We start from the raw sequence: 23,576 nt of genomic DNA on the forward strand, positions 1-23,576 counted from the left end.
TTCATGCAAAGTAAACATACAAGCTCAACGGGGCGATAACATCCATCAACTCCGGGAGCGCAGAGTTCACAAATTCCTATCCTCTTTTCAGTAGGAAATATACATATACATAATAAGCAGAAACTTAAAACATAACAACAATACTCAGTTAATTCTCATAGTATTTCACACAATACAACTTACTTTTAATAATCAAATACCTACATTCAATCACGGAAGGCTACTACCTAAGATAATCATACTAGCATGCATGCATTCCAAGAGACTCCTACAAGTATTTCTTCCTAAAGTTCTGTGTGGTGACTTACTTGGATGATGCGTGCCCTTACGCAGCGTTTCCACACAATTGGCATATCGAAAGGTAGTGATTTTTCCTCAATTAGGTCCTATTTCATATAAAATGGAGTTAGGGTTGGAATCGGGAGGAAAATAGGGAAAACAGAAGTCCAACGGGACGAAAACGGGCTTACACGTGCTGCCACGCGCCAGCCACGCGTCGGGATGCAATCACTCGCAGTTCCACGCCCGAGAATCACGCGCCTAAGAATTTCTGTAGTCGCTGATCGTCGGTCGGCTCGGAAGCAGTGGTTCGGCTGGACCGCAAGTCGTCGGTTCGGTTCATTTCGCCGCGCGGGTACCGGGTCAGCCAAGGGACGCGGGTCGGGCTGCGTTGCTAGGGACGCGTGTCGTAGGAAGGCTGGAGTCGCATCTTCCCAGGCGGCGTTCGACGCGTGTCCGGAGGTCGTTGTTGCACGCGGTCCTCTAGCCAGTCGACACGTGGCACGCCATCGGCTTCTCTCTCCTCCTAGCAGAAAACAAGATTTTCGATTAGTTTTCTGACGTTCTTCTCATTTTTCTATCTCTCAATTCTTAATCCATAACGTAATGACTTCTTCAACAAAGTTTTAGATCATACTTCAACCTACGTGCCAATATTTTTTCTCTTGATTTTTACTTAATCATACGACGAGTTATGAGCGTCGAAAAGAGGTCCGATTACATCCTTACCGTTCTTGGAAAGATTTTTAGATCTCGACGTTTCGTCTGATTTCCTTACAAAATCAGTGGTGGATCTTCCTAGATGAAGGTAATAAACTTAAACACTCTATTCCCAAACGAAGATCTCAGATGTGAAGAGTAACATTCAAGATCTTACCTTGTGGGTTTTCTTTCGAATCTTGACGAAAGAGAAGGTATCTCAACAACACGAGTCTTTCTTCTCAACAAGAAGAACTCTAGAGTGTAGGTCTTAGTAGGGAATGAATTTCGTCGGTGATTCTCCAACAAAGACTCTGGCGATTCACTTTTCTCTCTCAAACTTTCTCTCAACCTTCTTTCTCACACTTTTCTCTTTTGCACGTATTTTGTGAATAATCCTCAAAACCCTATAATGGGCTGAGGGGTAAAATGCCCATTTTATCCCTTTGACTTCGACCGACTTTTTTTTTTAATTATTTTTTTTAAAGCATTACAAACAGTTACTGGAAAATTGTTTTCAGCAACTGGTTCAATTGTTTCAGCAACCGGTTCAGTCATTTCTTTCGTGATTTCCCCTTCTTCGTTTTTCAGCACTTGGTTCAATTGTTTCAGCAACCGGTTCAGTTGTTTCCTTTGTGATTTCTCCTTCTTCGGTTGTGTTCTTATCAATTTCAATATTTTTCCCTAGTCCAATTTTGTTTCACCTTGAAAAAAATTCCAACATCATTCACGATCTTCCTCGAAAGCTACATTACGACTTACTAAAATTTTAGTTGTAGTTGGATCAAACATCCTATAGCCCTTGGATTCGCGGTTGATTCCAAATAAAACACATATTACACTTTTATCTTCAAGTTTGTTTCTCTTGGCATTTGGAATATGGACATGTCCCACACATCCAAAAACTCTGAAATAATCTACTGATGGTTTCACTCCGCTCCAAGCCTCTTCTGGTGTCAGGTCTTTTACTGCAAGAGTGGGTGATCGATTCAAAATGTGAATTGCTCACCTGACTGCTTCAGCCCAAAAATTTTTAGGCCCTTTCTTCTCTATCAGCATAGCTCTTACCAAGTTCATCACAGTGCGATTTTTGCGTTCGTTCACTCCATTTTGCTGTGGGGTATAGGCTGTGGTCAATTGTTTCTTCACTCCATGCTGTTTGCAAAAATCGTTGAATTTTGCAGAGTTGAATTCTGCTCCTCTTCCATTTTCGATCAATTACAACCTAAAATTGACTCTAATGACTCCATAAAAATTACAGACCTTTCTTCATTCATTAAAGCCGAAAAACATTAGGCTTATTACAATAATTGTATCAAATGGAAGCATAAAAAAATCCCAAAACCAAAACCATCCACTTTAGCAACCACAAAATTTCATTCATGAAATGGTACCCACCATGATCAACTTAATGTAAATAAAGTGCCTAAAACTTGCTCTGATACCAATTGATGGTGTTAATATAACATATGCGAAAGCAATTTGGATCTTAGGCATTTTTAGAACATCAATTATAGTAAATAACTAGCATGTTCATAAGTATTAAAACTTAATGAGTTTGAATACTAACCTTTTGTAGTTCAAACTTCTTTTTACTCACGAACCGGTTTCGAACCACCACTAGTGTCTTCTCCACTATCCTTCGGCCTTAGAACGGGATTGTAGAATCCGGTGAGTGACTAAACTTGGGAGGGATTTTGTATATATGAAGAGAGTGTTTGTGAGAGGTTTTTCTCAAAAATTTTCACCAAGAAGAAGAAGACCTTCCATGTACCATGATCACTCTATTTAAAGAGTCATGTTTGCATGTTCATGCAAATTTGAGATCACCAAATTTTGACACTCAAAATTCCACTCAAATATTTGGGATTATGCGGCAAGAATGCATGTTTGAGTTAACCAAATTTTGACACCTCAAGATTCCACTAACATGAATTTTTCCATTAAATGAAGTCAACATTTTGACTTTCTTCATTTTAATTCAGTAATTAATTTCAAATTAAAGTAAAATTAAATGATTAATTAAACTATTTAATTAATATTAAATATTAATTCAAATGTCAATCCCAATCAATTCCGACACATAATTGATTAAGATTAAATATCTCAAATTCTCTCTTTTTGTTTAATTCGTAAATAAAACAAAAATGCGGTTAATTATATCGTATATATATGTAGCGCATATTCCCTAATTTGAATTCGAACACTTCGAACTCACTTGTCACACTTTTCTAGGGTTTAGTCCAATATGAGCTAGCAGAGGGACCTAATGGACCTATAGATCATGGGCTCCAACGATCCAAGATTAACCGGTTAAACTCATTAGCCTACTTAACCAACATTCGTTAACTACTAGGACACTCCACTATAGCCTAGTAGTTGCACTCCCCTCACTATAGATATATTTCTGTCCATTTGATAGAACCATGATTAGTAAGTCAATCCTTCACAGGTTATTCGTACCTAGAGCTGGGTCAATTTACCGTTTTACCCCTGAAGTTACTTCTTGTTCCTTATGTCTCACTGATTCTCTAATGAACAATTGGTTTGTGGTCCAACCAGTAAACCGAATCCCTCTCAGGCCAATGAGAGGGTGGGGCCCCTTGTTCAAGACCTAGAGTCAGTGCTTAAGGGAACTACCTCTCTTCTATCCCTAAAAGTGGGTAGGAGTGAATTCCATCTTGCACCCCACGTCCCCAGCCATTCATCCAATCTTACCCCTGAAATGGGAGGCCTATTGAGTCGGCGAACTAGAGCCACTCTCACCCATGCAAATCTAAGGATAATTCCGAATAAACAGGAGTTCATGGTTAGCTCAGGATTAAAATCGAGTTACCTAGGTTATCGAGTGAAAAGAAAATCAGTCTCAACAGTAAACGACATTATAAAGTGAGAGTGGTTTCTTCATGGTCCGATCTTATGCAATACTCATTGCATAGGACGCCCCCACTCACATGTCTCCACATGTACAATTTAGTGATCACATTGTTTATATCATATACAAAAGTTGGCCGCATCCATAGTGTCCCCAGAATAAGGTACTCAGCCTTATCCTTATACTATAGATCATTTTGACTATATACTTGAACTTGATCCACTCTTATGTCTCTACATATAGTTCAAGTAATCATACTATAGCCACGGTGTTCTTAGTTTATTGGATTTAGATTAATGATCGTAAAGTTCACTTTATTCAATAACAATCTTTACTGAATAACCAACAATAATAAATTTATTTAAAATAGAATATGTTTTTGTTTACAAACTATGAGTTTTAGGACATTAAACCCAACAAACTCCCACTTGGACTAAAACTCTAGTGAGGTTTTATAACGTTGAGTAGAGAGAAATACAATAAACTAGGGTATCACATACTCATGCCTTTTCTCCCACTTGCCCTAGATTACATAACTCGTAGTCCTAGACTCACTAGGTGCCCTTCAAACACTTTAGCCGTGAGGGGCTTTGTAAATGGATCAGCAATGTTGTGCTCTGAAGCTATCTGTGTGACGATCACATCTCCTCGTTGCACAATCTCCCTTATGAGATGATATTTGCGCTCAATATGTTTTCCTCGCTTATGGCTTTTTGGTTCTTTTGAATTTGCAACTGCTCCACTGTTATCACAATAAAGAGTGACGGGAAGATGCATATTTGGAACGACTTCCAAATCAGTTAAGAACTTCCTAAGCCATACAGATTCTTTCGCTGCTTCACAAGCAGCAACATATTCTGCATCCATGGTGGAATCAGCAATGCAACCTTGCTTTATGCTTCTCCATATTATTGCTCCTCCGTTCAGAGTGAAGACAGATTCTGATGTCGATTTCCTCGAATCTACATCGGTCTGAAAATCTGAGTCAGTGTACCCTGTAAGGATCAAATCCTTAGCACCGTACATTAGCATATAGTCCCTCGTTCTCCTAAGATACTTAAGGATATTCTTAACGACAGTCCAATGAGCACGTCCCGGATTGGACTGATATATGCTGGCAATTCCCACAGCATAGCATATGTTGGGTTGGGTACATAGCATGGCATACATCAGACTACTGACCGCTGATGCATAGGGAATGTGTCTCATATCCTCAACTTCTTGAGGTGTCTTAGGACTTTATTCCTTCGACAAATGAACTCCATGCCTGAAAGGTAATAATCCTTTCTTGGAGTCCTGCATCTTACATCGAATCCACATTTTGTCGATGTACGATGCATGAGACAATGCTAGTGTTTTGTTCTTGCGATTCCGAACAATTTGGATTCCAAGAACAAACTGAGCCTCTCCCAAATCTTTCATTTGGAATTGTGTCGCTAGCCAATGCTTAATGTCAGTCAGAAATCCCACATCATTTCCAATGAGTAAGATATCGTCAATGTACAACACCAGGAAAGCTAGTGTAGAATTGACTATTCTTTTTAAACACAAGGTTCATCAACATTCTGTTTAAAGCCATAAGATTTGATCGTAGTATCAAACTTTATATTCCAGGATCGAGATGCTTGCTTCAACCCATAAATGGATATTTTAAGCTTGCAAATCCTTTGCTCGTGATCCTGTTCAATAAACCCCTCTGATTGAGCCATATAGATACTCTCTTCAAGATTGTCGTTTAGAAAGGCTGTCTTAACATCCATTTGGCAAATTTCATAATCATAAAATGTGACAATAGATAGAGTATTCTAATTGATTTAAGCATAGCAACAGGAGAGAAGGTTTTTTCGTAGTCCACCCCCTCTCTTTGGGTATAACCCTTTGCTACTAGTCGAGCTTTAAAGGTTTGTATCTTACCGGTTTGGTCTCGTTTCCACTTATAGATCCATTTGCAGCCAATAGGTTTTACCCCATCTGGTTGATCTACAAGTTCCTAGACTGAATTGAAGTACATTGACTCTATTTCAAGATTCATGGCTTTAATTCACTGATCTCTATCTTCATCATTTATTGCCTGTTTATAGGTCAATGGATCCTCAACGCCATCATCAGGTATGATGACTTGAGTTTCTGCCAAACCCAAGTAACGATCAGGTTGAGTTATAACCCTCCCACTACGTCGAGGCATTCTCAACTCTTGAGAAGGATGTGATTGACCAGAAGTGTCAGCTCCATCAACAACTCTTGTTGAAGGACCAGCTTGATCAACAACTCTTGTTGTTTTATCAGTAGCTTCTTTAGAAATCTCACTTAATACTAGTTTGCTACGAGGTTGATGATTTCTTACGTGGTTTTCCTCTAAGAATGTAGCGTTTGTTGATACAAACACTCTATTTTCTTGAGGGTCATAAAACAAACCACCTTTCCTCTCTTTGGGGTATCCTACGAATAGACATAATTTTGAACGACGTTCTAATTTCTTGGGATTTTACAACAACTCATGTGCTGGACATTCCCAAATTCTGAAGTGATGTAAACTACCTTTACGTCCTTTCCATAACTCATAAGGTGTTTCTGAAATACTCTTAGTAGAAACCATGTTCAAAATGTATGTAGCAGTCTCCACTGCATATCCCCAAAACGGATCGGGTAATTGAGCGAAACTCATCATAGACCGAACCATGTCTAATAGAGTTCTATTTCTCCTTTCTGATACACCATTTTGTTGAGGCATACCAGGGGCTGAGAGTTGAGACCTTATTCCATGTTCTATCATATAGTCCTGAAATCTTAAGTCCATGTACTCTCCTCCTCGATCTGATCGAAGTGTTTTAATAGTTTTACCTAATAGATTCTCAACCTCAGTCTTATACTCTCTTAATTTTTCAAGAGCTTCGAACTTGTGACGCATTAGGTAAAGATAGTCATACCTTGAATAATCATCAATAAAACTGATGAAATATTCATACCCTCCTCGTGATTTGACATTTATTGGACCACAGAGATCTGTATGCACGAGTTCTAAGGTTTCTTTGGCTCTATAATCTTTTTCGGAAAATGATGGTTTAGTCATTTTACCCTCAAGACAAGACTCACATGGAGGTAAAGAGTTGTCTTCTAACTCATTTAGAAGTCCTCTTCTAACCAATCTCTCAATCCTATTGAGATTAATGTGACCTAGTCTTAAGTGTCAAAGATAGGTATTAGGAGAAATCTTTGTCGTTTATTTTGAGTTTCAGCTGTTTTAAACATCTCGGTATTTAAAATAGCTTTTGTTTCGCTCGGTTTTAACATATATAAGTTGTTTTCTAGTTTTGCAGAACAAATATGAATACGTCTTTTGCAAATGAACACTTCATTGATTTCAAAAGACACTTTATACAACTGTTCTAATAAACAAGAGATAGATATTAGATTTCTTTTCATTTTAAGAACAAAAAGTACATTATCTAATATAATGAATCTATCTCCAAAAAACAACTTTAAATTTCCTACTGATCTTGCTGAGACAACCTCTCCTGTTCCAACCATAAGTGTTATCTCGCCGTCCGCAAGCATTCTCCAGGAGCTAGTTTCCTGGTAAAAAGAACAAATATGATTAGTCGCCCCTGAATCTAGTATTCAAGTTGAGTTGTCATACTCTACTAAACATATTTCTACAACGAGTAAATCATATTTACCTTGTGTCTTTTCGGCTTTCTTCTCTGCAAGGTATTTTGGGCAGTTTCTCTTCCAGTGCCCGTTTTCGTTGCAATGGAAATATTTTTCTTTATCTGCTTTTTGAACCTTGTGTTTGCGGTTAGTAGGAATCTTATTTTTCCCTTTACCCTTCTTCTTCATCAAAACACTTTTAGAAGTTGAAGGTCCAGACTTATTTTTGGAGGACGATCCTCGTAGTAATTTCTTGGAGATAGCAATATTTGCTTCTCCTGTTTGTCCCTTGTTCGTTAAGAGGAACTGATAAGTCTGTAGCTCATAGCTCATTGAGAAGAGTAGTCAAGTTATATTCTATTTTGTTCATTACCACATTGATGCGGAACTAGAAAGAAGCTCTTCGGAAGAGACATCATGATAAAACTGACTTGACTCTTCTCATCAATGACAGCTTCATTTTCTTCTGCCACATTGAAATGGACCATCATGTCCAGGACATGTTCTCTAACTAAGGTCCCTTCTTTCATACGACAGTTGTAAATGTATTTTATGGCTTCATGTCTAAGGGAGAAGGACGGTTGTCCAAACATCCCTTTTAGAGATTCCATAATCTCTTTAGCAGTACCTATAACATCGTGTTTCTTAGCCAAAACATCAGATATGCTGGCTAGAATATACACTCGGGCTTTGTCATTTGCCTTTATCCATCTGTCATATGCATCCCGAACTGTTCGGTTTGCATTTGAGCTGGGGGTTTGGAGGACACTCCTCAGTTAAAACAAACCTTAAAACATCAATTACCAGTATTGTGTTTAGGTTTGGTTTCCAAGTTGCGTAATTTTCGCCGTTTAATTTCTCAGAAGCGAGTAATTGTACTATTGAGTTTGTCATGTTGTGATAAAAAGAAAATTCTATTAGTGATTTGACTTAATCCTGTTTAATCCAATCAGTTTTAGCAAATGTAATAATGTACCCAAAAATTATTAATTTGCAACGATACTTTAGTGAGTTAGAGCAACTGCTACCGAGGGGCAGTCAATCACTCATTCACTAAACCAAGACATTCTTGACTTAAGCACTAATCTCAGAATAACTCTTGTTCCTATAGTATTTTTAGTTATTGCTATTTTGGTCAAGAATATACTAACTCTTAGTAATTCTTCGTAAGTGTGACCCGCCATTTTGAGACCTCAGCGATCGGTCCCAACAATGCTATCGAATGAAAAAGTCAAAGTTGGGAACGGACCTAAGAAATCCTATCCATTTCTGGAGTTTGCGTTGTTTCGACTCCCATGTTACGACCCTCTGAATGGATAGTTGCTCTAGGGCAACATGCAGGCGGAACATGGGAATCTCATGGTGCAACCTAGTGGTGGTGACCATAGGACATGTTGATATACTTCCTTCTCCCACTTACTATAAATAGTTTCTCTATTCACCTTGTTAGTGACTCATGCAAATACCTTCCGAATGGAGGACGCTCCCAGAACGACACGAGGCCGAGCATGAATCTCACGGTGTGAATTTTTCAGAGAGCGTGAAGAGGAAAACGATGTATCTTATATACCTTTTTCCTCCCACTAAGTATTTTAGACGGTTGGGTATACTCATTACTTAGTTATATTCCGACTAATTAAATATAACCTAAGTCTAGGTGATTTTTCCAAAACTTACATCACTCAAGCATGCTCATAAAACTAGGCTAACTAAGCTTAAGTACTGGTCCGATCTCCAGGTAGTAGGTGTTCCATAAACCGACAACTTAAGTACCTCCAGCCTTAGACAAGATCATGCCAGGTGAGCTTTCTTGTGAGCAAAATTTTAAAAGACATCGACCTATTTTAACAATTAAAATTGATCGTGCTTGGTTCTTAACCCTAAGTGAGCATGTACTTATGTTTATTATAGATTTTAAAGTCTATCTCGTTTTATGATGTTAAAAATAACCAATAACATGCATCTAACATGCTTTATATAACAATTATATAATTATCCATTCCATGCATAATATAACAATTTATATCAATCACTCATGGAACCCTAAACATGCATACTATACATTATAACACTTATAACATACTTGGAATGCATGAAACATGCTTAGTCTATGGTGGGATTTTAAATCTATATGACATACTTTATGCATATACATTTTCTATTTAATTAAAATATACATTCATAATGCATAATTAATTAAACACGCTAAAGAGGATCAAAAACTGGGCAAACCAACCCTTAAAAACGTTGAACCGGACCCCAAAGGCAAAAAAAACACCCGAACCACCTCTTCAATCTTCTTCTTCGGTTCAACTTGCTATCGCTTCCATTTTCGATCAATTACAACCTAAAATGGACTCTAATGACTCCATAAAAATTACAGACCTTTCTTCATTCGTTAAAGCCCATACACATTAGGTTTATTACAATAATTGTATCAAATGGAAGCATAAAAAAATGCCAAAACCAAAACCATCCACTTTAGCAACCACAAAATTTCATTCATGAAATGGTACCCAACATGATCAAATTAATGTAAATAAAGTGCCTAAAACTTGCTCTGATACCAATTGATGGTGTTAATATAACACATGCGGAAGCAATTTGGATCTTAGGCACTTTTATAACATCAATTATAGTAAAATAACTAGCATGTTCATAAGTATTAAAACTTAATGAGTTTGAATACTAATCTTTTGTAGTTCAAACTCCTTTTTCCTCACGAACCGGTTTCGAACCACCACTAGTATCTTCTCCACTATCCTCCGGCCTTAGAACGGAATTGTGGAATCCGGTGAGTGACTAAGCTTGGGAGGAATTTTGTATATATGAAGAGAGTGTTTGTGAGAGGTTTTTCTCAAGGTTTTTCACCAAGAAGAAGAAGACCTTCCATGTACCATGATCACTCTATTTAAAGAGTCATGTTTGCATGTTCATGCAAATTTGAGATCACCAAATTTTGACACTCAAAATTCCACTCAAACTTATGGGGTTTATTTAGCAAGCATGCAAGTTTGGTTAAACCAAATTTTGACACCTTAACGATCCATAAACCAAATTTTGACACCTTAACATTCCACTAACATGGATCTTACCATTCAATGAAGTCAACATTTTGACTTTCTTCATTTTAATTCAATAATTAATTTGAATAATTAATTTCAAATTAAAGTAACATTAAATGATTAATTAAACTATTTAATTAATATTTAATATTAATTCAAATGTCAATCCCAATCAATTCCTACACATAATTGATTAAGATAATCTTATTTAAATATCTCATATTCTCTCTTTTTGTTTAATTCGTAAATAAAACAAAAATGCGGTTAAATATATCGTATATATATGTAGCGCATATTCCCTAATTTGAATTCGAACACTTCGAACTCACTTGTCACACTGTTCTAGGGTTTAGTCCGATATGAGCTAGCAGAGGGACCTAATGGACCTATAGATCATGGGCTCCAACGATCCAAGATTAACCGGTTAAACTCATTAACCTAGTTAACCAACATTTGTTAACTACTAGGACACTCCACTATAGCCTAGTAGTTGCACTCCCCTCACCATAGATATATTTCTGTCCATTTGATACAACCATGATTAGTAAGTCAATCCTTCATAGGTTGTTCGTAACTAGAGCTGGGTCAATTTACCATTTTACCCCTGAAGTTACTTCTTGTTCCTTATGTCTCACTTATCCTCTAATGAACAATTGGTTTGTGGTCCAACCAGTAAACTGAATCCCTCTCAGGCCAATGAGAGGGTGGGGCCCCTTGTTCAAGACCTAGAGTCAGTGCTTAAGGGAACTACTTCTCTTCTATCCCTAAAAGTGGGTAGGAGTGAATTCCATCTTGCACCCCACGTCCCCAGCCATTCATCCAGTCTTACCCCTGAAATGGGAGGCCTATTGAGAGGGCAAACTAGAGCCACTCTCACCCATGCAAATCTAAGGATAATTCCGAATAAACAGGAGTTCATGGTTAGCTCAGGATTAAAATCGAGTTACCTAGGTTATCGAGTGAAAAGAAAATCAGTCTCAACAGTAAACGACATTATAAAGTGAGAGTGGTTTCTTCATGGTCCGATCTTATGCAATACTCATTGCATAGGACGCCCCCACTCACATGTCTCCACATGTACAATTTAGTGATCACATTGTTTATATCATATACAAAAGTTGGCCGCATCCATAGTGTCCCCAGAATAAGGTACTCAGCCTTATCCTTATACTATAGATCATTTTGACTATATACTTGAACTTGATCCACTCTTATGTCTCTACATATAGTTCAAGTAATCATACTATAGCCACGGTGTTCTTAGTTTATTGGATTTAGATTAATGATCGTAAAGTTCACTTTATTCAATAACAATCTTTACTGAATAAACAACAATAATAAATTTATTTAAAATAGAATATGTTTTTGTTTACAAACTATGAGTTTTAGGACATTAAATCCAACAAGACAGTTACTCAGTGAAGTGAAAAAAAAAAGTGTAATAAAATGCTTAAAATTTAAAACATTTAAATACATACATGAAATTTGAAATTTAATTAAAATATAGTAATGAAATTTCTTTTATTGAGACGAGAAGGAGATCACTAAAATACATCAGTTCGATATTAAACGATTTAAAATACATGGAATGCAGGGTTTAAAGGCAAAGCACAAAGAAGACTACAGACTCAAATGTGATGGGATTCTCTACAGCCAACAGCCCACGTGTGCCCCCGCCTCGACTACTACATCAAACTCCACCTGAAAAGAAAGTTGAAGTAGCAGGAATGAGTATATAAAATATACTCAGTAAGCACCTTGCTAGTAGTTCGTATTTCTTAGTTAAGTCTTATTGATCTTGTGCATCGTTTGGTATCTTATTCTCTTTTGGGGATTTGTCCCCCCTCGCATAGGCTCTTCCTAGGCCACACCCTAAATTTTCTCATTCTAGCTTCTCTTGGTTCATGGTCCTATCTGGACCTCCAGCCCTCGGAATACTCTTAAGTTCTCTAGGTCACTAGGCTAATTTTATCTACTAGTCTCTCTTCTTCATCATCAAATCTCAAGGACCTCGAGGTGCGACCTCGATACTTAGGGTTCATGCATTTTAGGAATCGACCAACTCTCAAGTGTACTACTGTAGACCCCTGTCACTCATGACAGGTTCACTTAAAAGAAACTAACTGGCAAAGCTTCCTATAAGTCCCTACAGGGACCATCAATAATAAAATGACCAGTTCTATAGTTACGCGGACCCCTGACAATCGAATCAAGTTCACGATTAGAGGTTAGTTGGCGAACCCCTAATCGTCCCCGAAAAACTGCTAACTCATATGCATGAACAATAAATCTCGACCAACTCTAATATACCACTATGGACCCCTGTCACTCGTGACAGGTTCACTAATGGGAAATTAACTGGCAAACTTCCCACAAGTCCCCACAAGGTACCCTCAAGAATAAAATGGCCAGTTCTATAGTTACGCGGACCCTGACAATCAAGTCAGGTTTACGATTAGAGGTCAGTTGGCGAACCCCTAGTCGTCCCCGGATAACCGCTAACTCATAGACATGAGCAATATCACCTCGACCAACTCTAATGTACCCTTGTGGACCCCTGTCACTCGTGGCAGGTTCACTAATAGGAAATTAACTGGCAAACTTCCCACAAGTCCCCACAAGGTACCCTCAAGAATAAAATGGCCAGTTCTATAGTTACGTGGACCCCTGACAATCGAGTCAGGTTTACGATTAGAGGTTAGTTAGCGAACCCCTAATCGTCTCTGGATAACCACTAACTCATAGGCATGAGCAAGATCACCTTGACCAACTCTAATGTACCACTGTGGACCCCTGTCACTCGTGACAGGTTCACTAATAGGAAATTAACTAGCAAACTTCCCACAAGTCCCCACAAGGTACCCTCAAGAATAAAATGGCCAGTTCTATAGTTACGCGGACCCCTGACAATCGAGTCAGGTTTATGGTTAGGCCTTAATCGTCCCCGGGTAACCGCTAATACTGTAACATGCGTGACGGAGGCATAACTTAATCATCTATTCATGGAAAGCTAGTCATGAATCTCAGTTCATAAGTTGGTTGCATACGCGTTTCAATAAAGTTTCAATGCATAATCACATTCAACATGTATCATCTCAACTCATTCTATGCTCAAACTTCTAAAACATACTTCTTGTACCATAATTTCATGCATACTAAGAACGTAGCTAAATCCAAGTTTCCGAGGTGCCACTTACCTGAAAAGCGTGACACTCTTTGTTCGGATTTGCATTTCCGAAAGTTCCAAAATTTGCCAAACTCCTCAGATAATGCCTCTACATGCAAAATGAGGAATACCATGAAAATGGTGCCAAGATCGGAGTTAAAGCGAGTGAATTAAATCAAAAGGGCCAAACCGACCCAATTAAGTCGGGTCGGGTCGACTGGACCTCTACTTGGGTTGGGCCGGCTGCTCCCCGGTTCGCGCACCCGTGGTGGGCAAGGCAGAACGCACGCGCCTGCATTGGCCGCACGCCGGCCCGCGCTGGGCCACGCGAGGCAGAGGCCCGCGCAAGACGTGGAACCCTCGTTTTCCCCTGACCCCCCTTTCTCTTTCACTCACCTCTGCATGCTCGTCGTCGCCTCATCCTCTGATTTGTTTCTGACGCCCACAATCCTCAAATCTCGTAGATCCAAAGTGATATCTCGATTCTCCGTTCCCTTCTGCCCATTTTGACTCTTTTTCTCCACTAACCTCAAGCTCCAAGCCTCGGCGGTGGAAGTCCTCAACTTTTTCCCTAATCGATCAGATGGCGCTTGTGGGTCTCAATCGCGAAGTTTCCGGCCGACGTGGACTCGCAACGAGTTCTCCCAATGGTTGGTCTCCAAGAGTTCATGAGCTCCTCCTCCATATCCGACGTCTCTCAAACCCCCTTCTTCTGCCCTCCAAAAGTCTTTGAAAATGGGCTACTCCACAGTCTTTTGCTGCCTGCGGTTTTCGGCGGTGGCAGGGCAGAGTCCCACCTGCCACACGCTTTCTTTCTTTCTTCCTTTTTTTTATTTTATTTTATTTTATTTTTTATTTTATTATTATTATTATTATTATTATTTCTCTCTCCATAATTCAATTATTTATTTATCTTTAGATATTCATATTGAAAATTTCCTAAGTCATGACACCAATAACATTCAACCCCTCTAAGTTCCTCTTCCTCTGTTACTTATTTTCGTTCATCCTTCGACTTTAAGAACTTGCTCCTCTCCATTAATGCTGGATCTTTGAAATTTTTGTTCCTGCACCACTAATAACCCTTAATTCATCAATGGACATGTTATCAGTATCGTAAATTTTTCAGCCAAGGTACACAGAATTTTTTTACAATTTTCTTGTCTGTTATATCTTCTCCATTGCTTCTTATCTTGTTGGAGATTATCATCACTCTTGCAAAATAATTTATGATACTTTCATCATTCTTAATATCTAGGATCTCAAATTCTCTCCTTAATGCATTAAGAAGAGATTTCTTCACTTTTTGGTTTCCACCAAATTTTCGTTTCATTGAATCCCAAACAATCTCAGTTGTGCGACAATCCAAGATTTGTTCAAAGACAGTACGATCAATTGTCTGGAAGAGATAATGATTTACTTGATGATCTTTGAGTCTAGCATCATCAAGGTGGCTCTTTTGTGCCTCAGTCAGCATTGTTCCTTCCTCTGGTTATGAGAAACCAATCTCTACCACACTCCATAGACCCTTTTCTCTGAGCAAATTTTCCATCAGCTCACTCCAATGTTTCCATCAGCTCACTCCAATGATCGTAGTGACCATCGAAGTGAGCGATCTTCGTTAAAGTTTTGTCTTCACTCATACTCTCTCGAAGTGAGCGATCTTCGTTAAAGTTTTGTCTTCACTCATACTCTCTCTGTTTGATTACTCAAAAATTGCAGCTCTGATACCAATGGTTAGGTTTGGCAAAAGAATAAGTAAGCCAGAAATATAAACAATTGAAGTTTGGAGGGATAATATTATTGAATATTCAACTTTGCTTTTATACCCTTCCAAATAACCCTAAATAGAAACTAACCACAAATCTTCTATACAAATCTTAGAAATTATTTAAACTAAATATCTAAAAATACTCTAACTATCCAGAAGAAACGATTTTATTTAACTATTTTTCACATAATCAAATTATTCTAACATTTACACACACTAGGGATAGATTTTGACATTTCTTACACGTCGTATACCAACGGGGAAGGAAGACAGAACCTCAGGTTTTTGAACCCTCTCAGATCTGGAAGCTTTCGACTTATACGAACCAAACAAACACCATAAACGAGATCAGGGGAAAGAGGAGACTCGAAAACAAAAGAAAAAGGAGGAAAATGACGTCGGAAACGACGTTACCAAAGAGAGAGAAAAGACGTTGGAAATTCCTGATAATCGGGCGAAGGAGACGAAGTCCGACCCACGATCCAGACCAGCGACCCGAACCGAGACCAACTCGCTCTAGTCTAAGCCCTCAGCCCAACGAAGCCACTGCAGCTCAGACACCTCGACCCAACCCAAAAAATCCATCAAACGCGACCCGAGTCCAAAAACCAAACCGACCCGAGACTCGCAAGCCCAATCCAATACCCGACGCTGACGGCCTGGTCCATTATATGCGCTCAACCCAGGCCAGGTCCACTACACGCGCTCAGCCCAGACCCACGACTGCGCCTGAAAACCCGCGCCTCGATCCGAGACCGCCTGCACACGCGTCGCCTCCTACTTGCGTCATGTGGCACGTGTGTAGTGCGACACCTCCTCGGCTCCTGCGGCTTATTCGGCTTCAGAAATCCATTTTCGACCTGTTCGGCACAGTTTCGACCCTCCCAGACTCAATTTCGACCTCATTTTAGGTAAAGTAGGTCATTTTAAGACCGTATTTCACAAATTTCAAGTTGTTTGTGAAATACTAACAAGGTGTGGAATGATCCAACAGGAACCAACCACCAACGGAAGCGTAGGACATATGCGAGGAGCTAGGAGCTTACATATATATTTAGGGAGTACTCCGGCTAAGGCCTACCAAGTAAGTGGCCCTTCCATCATAGGTTACGCATTTATATGATGTATGTTGGCGCGTGCCCGTGGATTCACACGTGTCATTAAATTGTATGTTAGACTGTTACATTTTAATACGTAAGCTTGTGGAATGTGAATGTATGCTGTTTTTGCATTGATGTGATGTGAGATATAGTATGATGTGACGTTGTGCTTATGACGATTATGTGATTTCTAAATGATTTTAGCATGAATCGCACGTCATAATAGGTTGTAATGAAATCATGAAATGTGTGGTTATGCTCCTAATTTGTATGTAAACAGCATGATATGTATAGCATAAAATCACGATAAATGGCATGAAATATAACCCGTTAGGATTATGTATGATATGGAGACTGAAAACTGTGAAACAATATGTTATGCACGAAAAATGATAGTGGGGTTATATTTAATAATGTTGAAAACGTAAAAATGTTGGGACCTCATGCATTATATGTGCTCATGCATTGGGGGATACCCTTATTCCATCGCGAGAGTACGGACGCATACATCCATTAGGCAAGCGAAGTATCGTTATGTTTTACATAATGCTACCATGACGATTACTAATTCTAATAGGTATCCGGCAAAAGTTGAGCTAACAGAGAAGGCTCGCCCGACAAGAAAAGAGAACCAGCGGTGTGCGAACTGTCTGGTGAGCCCATACTCGAACGTATGGGCTGTGTGTAGAGTATATGGTACACATCCAAGCTGCCCAATTAGAATAGTGTCGTAGGAAAAATAGACTGATATGATAGGTTCCGTCATAGCATTTTGCATGTTATTGTTGTATAACTCCGATTGGGGGTCACTTACTGAGTATTCTAGAAATATGCAAGCCTCATGTTACTACATTTTTAGATCAAGGCAAGGCACCCATGTGAGATCGACGGCAGCATCGTACATCTTGTAACCGTGGCATATGCATAAGATAGATTGTTTTCCATTCGTAGTATAGGTTAGTATAAGTTGAATTTCATTTGCATTCGTAGTATAGGTTAGTATAGGTTGAATTTCCATTTGCATTATTAGTACAAGTTAGTATAAGTTGAATTGTAATCACATTAATAGATCATATGTTAATATAAGATATTTAATTCAGAATTGTTTTTCTTCTCTTTACCTTCTATTCTTCTTTACGAGGTAATGAATGACAAATTAGTGTTGCATTTATGATAAGGATCATTTAATTTAAATTCCGCATCGTTTAGTCTTTTTAGTGTTGAACACTCTTTGAAGATCAAACACTCTAGAAAACTTGAAGATTTCGAAACTCTAAAGATTGAAGCCTCAAGCTTAAAAAAACAAAAAAAAAAAACAAGTGTAGTCCTCAAGTGAAACATACATACCGGAGATGGAATTTAACCTCTTTTTAAAATTGAAAATTCTTTGGAACTACTCTTCCAAAAACGAAGACTTTTAAGTTTAAAATATATTTGGAAATCTAAAAATTTCAAAGACATTTCGAATGCATTTAAATTGAAAATACTTCTAGACCTTAATAAAATTTTCAAATATCAACCAACAAAAACGCCAATCCAACAAGATCTACAAGGTAAAATCGATCAAACAAATAACAAACGCACTCGAAAATAAACCGTTCATCCCTTGAGCCATTTGCCTTGGAGAAAGAAATAGACGAGCATATTATAAATTTTACTACTCTCATGCAAATCGGTAAACATACAAATTATTTACCTGCATTAAATTCTTTTATTCAAACTTCTACAATATATCAACATCAATTTATTACATTTTTTCCAATAGATTTAACTTTAATTTCAAATTGATTTTACAATTCTTAAATTTTATTTTTGTCCCAAATAAATATAACGTTATTATCTCTATATATATCTTAACAATTAACTATACTCTGGACCCAAATAATAATTAAAAAATTATTTTATTTTATTTTAAAATTAATAAATAAAGTTAATAGGACTTCTAACATTCTCACATAATTGAAACATAAAATGATATGTCACATCCATAAATAATGACTTTTATTGTTCCATGTTAATGCAAAATAGTTAAATTGATGGGTCAGAAAATGCATTCACATATATATATATATCATGTCGTGTAGAACTTTAATTTAAGTATGGTTGAATGTATAGTACTTGTCTACACACTTTTTATGCACCCGAGCATTAATGTACTAGGTGGGCTCTTTAATGTACCCCATAGGTTAGACTATGGGTTAGTACACACTCACATTGTCGAAAATTAACATAAAAGAAAGGAATACGAATAATATCTGGTGTACGCATCTTTAAATATAACTACCATATTTTTTTTTTTATTGAAAATAAGGTTGCCACTGCATACTCATGTCTATTATGTGTCGAAAAAGTCATTCAAAACATTTCATAAACAATTTAATGGATTTAATTGTTCATACAAAGTCATTTAAACGATATAGTGAAAATAAATGTTCATAATGAGCTAATCATAACTCTCCAAAAGTAGAGTTATATCGAGTTTTTTTTCAATAATTTTGCACACATAATCATCATTTTATCATTTTTTTTGTTCTAATTATACTTATAAATTAACATGAAATAGTGCATTATATACTTAATTGATTTTATGTTACAAAATAACCACCATTTATGTTGAACCATGGTATCATAGCAAATCTAGACATGTTTGGACCAATTTACTAAACCATGTATTAAAAACATTTTTTTGAAGGATGACACACGAGATTTTTATCTGAATCGACACGAATTATTAACAATCTAATAGGAGGCTGCTTAGATGGATGACTAATCTTTTTTCATAAATGAGAGAAAAGAAACAATACAAAAAGGCAAAGGTTCCAAAAAGAACGATCGTTAATAGGAGCGGGACACGAAAAGAAGGAAAAGTATACCATAATTTGGAAGCTGAGACAACATAAAAGAAAGGGGACAAATGTCTATGGAGAGCTAAGGGAGGTAAATATAGTTAAACTAGCTGACTGAATTTTAATTATTAAAAATTGCTATTAGTAAAATACATTGTGTATTATGTATCGAAAGGATTATGAATAATTCTTCTCGAGAGCTTCGTTAACAAATCTATAAAATCATTATGGAAGTAATCAACTTAGCTAGTCTAACCTCACTCTTATTAAATTTTTTATTCACCTATGGTTTCGGACATCATAGTTTTATTTTGCATTTTTTTTTTAACATTATACACTCATCAACACATTTTTAACGACACTTTAACTTTTTTTTTTTTTTTTAGCAATAAAAGTAACCCAAAAAAAAAAAAATTAGTTCCTTGAGAATTCAATATTCTAATTATTACTCAATTGTGAGATCCACGTTGGAAGGAGAATGAAACATTTTTTTTTATAAGGGTGTGAAAATTTCTTTCTAGCATACATGTTCTAAAAACCTTGAGGGAAAACCGGAAAGGGAAACTACAAAGAGGATAATATCTGTTAACGGTGGGCTTAGGCTATTACAATTGGTATCAGAGCCTAACACTGGGTAATGTGCCAGCGAGGAGGCTAAGACTCGAAGGGGGAGGACACGAGGCGGTGTGACAGCAAGGATGCTGGCCTCTAAGGGGGTTGATTGGTGGTCCCACATCGATTGGAGAAGGAAACGAATGCTAGTTAGGATGCTGGGCCCCGAAGGGGGTGGATTGTGAGATCTAGCGAGGAGGCTAAGCCTCGAAGGGGGTGGACACAAGGTGGTGTGACAGCAAGGTCGCTGACCACTAAAAGGGTTGATTGGGGGGGGGGTCCCATATCGATTGGAGAAAGGAACGAATGTTAGTTAGAACACTAGGCCCTGAAATGGGGTGAATTGTGAGATCCCATATTAATTGGGCAGGAGAACAAAACATTCTTTTTTTTTATGGATTGTGAGATCCACATCGATAGGGGAGGAGAACGAAACATTCTTTTCTTTATGGATTGTGAGATCCACATCGATAGGGGAGGAGAACGAATAATTCTTTATAAGGGTGTGGAAATCTCTCCCTAATAAATAGATTTTAAAAACCTTGAGGAGAAGTGAGGGAAAGCTCGAAAAGAAAAGTCCAAAGAAGACAATATCTACTAGCGGTGAGGTTGGCCCATTACATCAATATAGTAATAGTGTATACTTATACCGATACTTGTGATATTTTTATACATTTTTATATACACCTTCACAAACTATTAGCTACTCTTGATAAAAGGAGTTCGTAATGAGCTATGCACGACAAAATTATTTTGCAACAAGGTAGGACTAGTAAACTAAGTAGATCGTGTTTAAAAATTTTGTAAATAAAAAAAAAAAAAAAAAAAAAAATTGAAACGCAAAAATCATGTGATTATCTTTAGAAAAGTTGATTTTGAGTGTGACTCTTTGTGATTAAAAAAATTGTCTTTTGCAATAATTTTTAAAGCAAAAATATAATCCATCAAATGAGATATACCCCTCCATTCACAATCACATTAAATTCTTTACCTCAAATTTCATCACTCAACTTTTCTCCTTCAACATTGTTTTCTCAAACAAAATAAATCAAATCAAGAAAATTTTGATATGAAAAAATTTGATGGGTTTGAATTGAATTATAAATTTATTTGAGTGAAATTAGGTTCAAATAAATAAAAATGAATTTTTCTATAACTAAGTTGGGTCTAATGGAATCAACTCAAATTTATTTACTTTTTATTTTAAAATATACAGTTTTTGAGTATTTATTTAATTTAATAATTATGTATTTTATTATTTATTCTTTTAACAAATTTTTAAAAATATATTAAACTTGAATTCTAAATTTTTACTAAATATTTGAAAATAAATAAATGTTATATGAATCCTCTACTCGTAGGACACTAGAATATGGAAAGAAAGACATGAGAGTAAAGGCTAGTGATTGTGAGGCTTCAATTCTTGACTAGAGGGTACACAAAGGCTTCGCCCTTCCATCCTTGATAAATAGAGAGGGCAGAGCTTTTTTTTAGTTTTTTTTGTCGAAGTTAAACTATGGTTTTTTCGTGTGGTCGAGGGTTAACAATTGAAAATAGATGGCGAGTACCTAATCGAATTGATCGGGTAAACAAAATTTATTAAAAATAAAAAAAAAATAGATAACTCAAACAACTTAAACCAACCCAATTTAAAAAATTTAGGATGGTGTGAGTAAAAGTTGATAATTTAAACAATATTATTTTTGTTGAAAAAATTAACAATTACGTCAATATTATCGAAAATGAAAAAAAAAAAAAAAAAAAAAAAAAAAAAACCCTCATTTTTAATTGTTATAATAAATTAAAAAAAAAATGTCAAATGAAATCATAGTATTTTGTTTTAATAATGGGAAACATCAAATCTTGAGCGTCCTCTTACATTCAAATTTGATTTCCATTTGGGTATTTTATTTTATTTTATTTTATTTTTTCAGTGTTTTTGTAACTCCATCGTATAAAATAAAATAATAATAATAATAATAATAATAATAATAATAATAATAATAATCTCACTTCCATCGGAAACCCCTTTCTGTCCTCCTAATTCCCACAGAACATTCTGATCTTGGTAATGCCCATTTTGTCCTCCCCAAAACCCTGAAGAACTACGGAACAAATCTGCTGTTTCTCACTCTTTTCTTCCGCAAATTCAAATCACAATTTCGTTTTCAATCTGCTGCTGCGGTTCGTTCGGATTAGGCGACTTTATTGGCTAACCTTTATGGCGATTGAAGTTTGCTCTGAGATTTCCACTCTAGGAATCAGTCCGAGAATCTCGTTTTCGCATGATCTGAACCAGGCCGATTCGTTGCCTTCTTCTTCCGATTGCAACCGCGGTCGCTTGGATTTAACTCTTCCGGAATCCGATTTCGATTTCTGCATTGGCAATCTTCTTATGCAAGATCTCTCCTCTGCGGATCAGCTTTTCTGCAATGGAAAAATTCTCCCCGTCGAAATCAAGAAATCGATCGTTTCTAAACCTAACGAATCGACTCCTCCAATTCCTCCCCATCCACCGACAACTTCAGTCTCCTCCGAGAAGAAGAGCCTGAAAGAACTTCTATCCGCGAGTTTCGATGCGGAGGAGAAACCGCAATCCAAATCGTCGTTCTGGCAGTTCAAGCGAAGCAGTAGTCTCAATTGCGAAACCTCCAAGAGTAGAGGTTTGATACGATCCTTGCATTTTCTCTCCAGAAGCAACTCCACTGGTTCGGCTTTGAATTTGCAGAAACAGCCTTCGATTTCGAGTACAAAATCGTCGGTATCTTCTTGCTCCAACTCGTATTTCGCAAATTCCTGCTCTCAGAAGCCTTCGACGAGGAGGAATTTCGGGGCGAACAATGGAAATGGAGTTCGAATAATGAGTCCTCTTCTCAACCTCCCTCCGCCATACATTTCCAAAGTAACTGTGAGTTTTTTTGGATTCGCTTCTCTGTTTTGCAATGGAAAGAACAAAAAGAAGAACAAATAAACAAAGAGTTACGCCCATCTCGATTCACTGTTCTCTTATATTCATTTTCATTTTTGTTGTTGTTCCTCAATAATTAAAAACTTATGGGCTGTCTCTTTGTTCTTTTCAACTTTGATTGAAGCCTTGTTTTCGTTTTTTTTTTCTCTCCATGATTTGTCATAATTCCATGTGGAACTCCCATTCCCTCTCTTTCTCCTAATAATTGGTTTCCTTTCAAGAGGGTTTGAAATGGGTATTAATATTCGGGGATCCCCCCCTTTTTAACTTTATCTTTATCTTTTATCTTTATCTTTATCTTTATCTCTGTCTCTTTATTATATTGCATTGGATTTGTATTATCTTTATTTTTTGAGTATTATTATTAAACTTTCATCATTTTCATATTTATATCATACAAAGCAAAAATGGATTGATTCAATTTTATGGAGAGAAATGAAATACACTTCAAAAAGTAATATTACATGTTATTATTCACTTCTTATGCAAACTGTATGACAATTTATAAATAGGTGGTCAATTTTTTTTTTTTTTTTAATCGAGGGTG

At 37.0% G+C, this 23,576-nt stretch overlaps 1 protein-coding gene and 1 long non-coding RNA gene across 2 annotated transcripts; one reads left to right on the forward strand and one right to left on the reverse strand.

Moving 5' to 3' along the window:
* Nucleotides 1-11,986: 11,986 nt before the first annotated feature.
* Nucleotides 11,987-14,554, reverse strand: LOC111779326 (uncharacterized). Its single transcript, XR_015420991.1, has 3 exons — nucleotides 14,129-14,554; nucleotides 13,764-13,841; nucleotides 11,987-12,267 (listed from the first exon to the last, which is right to left on the reverse strand). It is a non-coding gene; the product is annotated as an uncharacterized LOC111779326 (long non-coding RNA).
* A 7,412-nt stretch (nucleotides 14,555-21,966) lies between these two features.
* On the forward strand, nucleotides 21,967-23,169 carry LOC111784934 (uncharacterized). The gene has a single exon (XM_023665472.2). The coding sequence runs from the start codon at nucleotides 22,283-22,285 to the stop codon at nucleotides 23,030-23,032; it is 750 nt and encodes a 249-aa protein (XP_023521240.2). The 5' UTR covers nucleotides 21,967-22,282; the 3' UTR covers nucleotides 23,033-23,169.
* Nucleotides 23,170-23,576: the final 407 nt, after the last annotated feature.

This window comes from Cucurbita pepo, chromosome 1, assembly GCF_057944985.1.
Source record: "Cucurbita pepo subsp. pepo isolate OVF chromosome 1, ASM5794498v1, whole genome shotgun sequence".
NCBI lineage: Eukaryota > Viridiplantae > Streptophyta > Magnoliopsida > Cucurbitales > Cucurbitaceae > Cucurbita > Cucurbita pepo.

Excerpts from the sequence above, each read along its gene's own strand:
- LOC111784934 (XM_023665472.2), top strand. The coding sequence starts at position 22,283 with ATGGCGATTGAAGTTTGCTCTGAGATTTCCACTCTAGGAATCAGTCCG.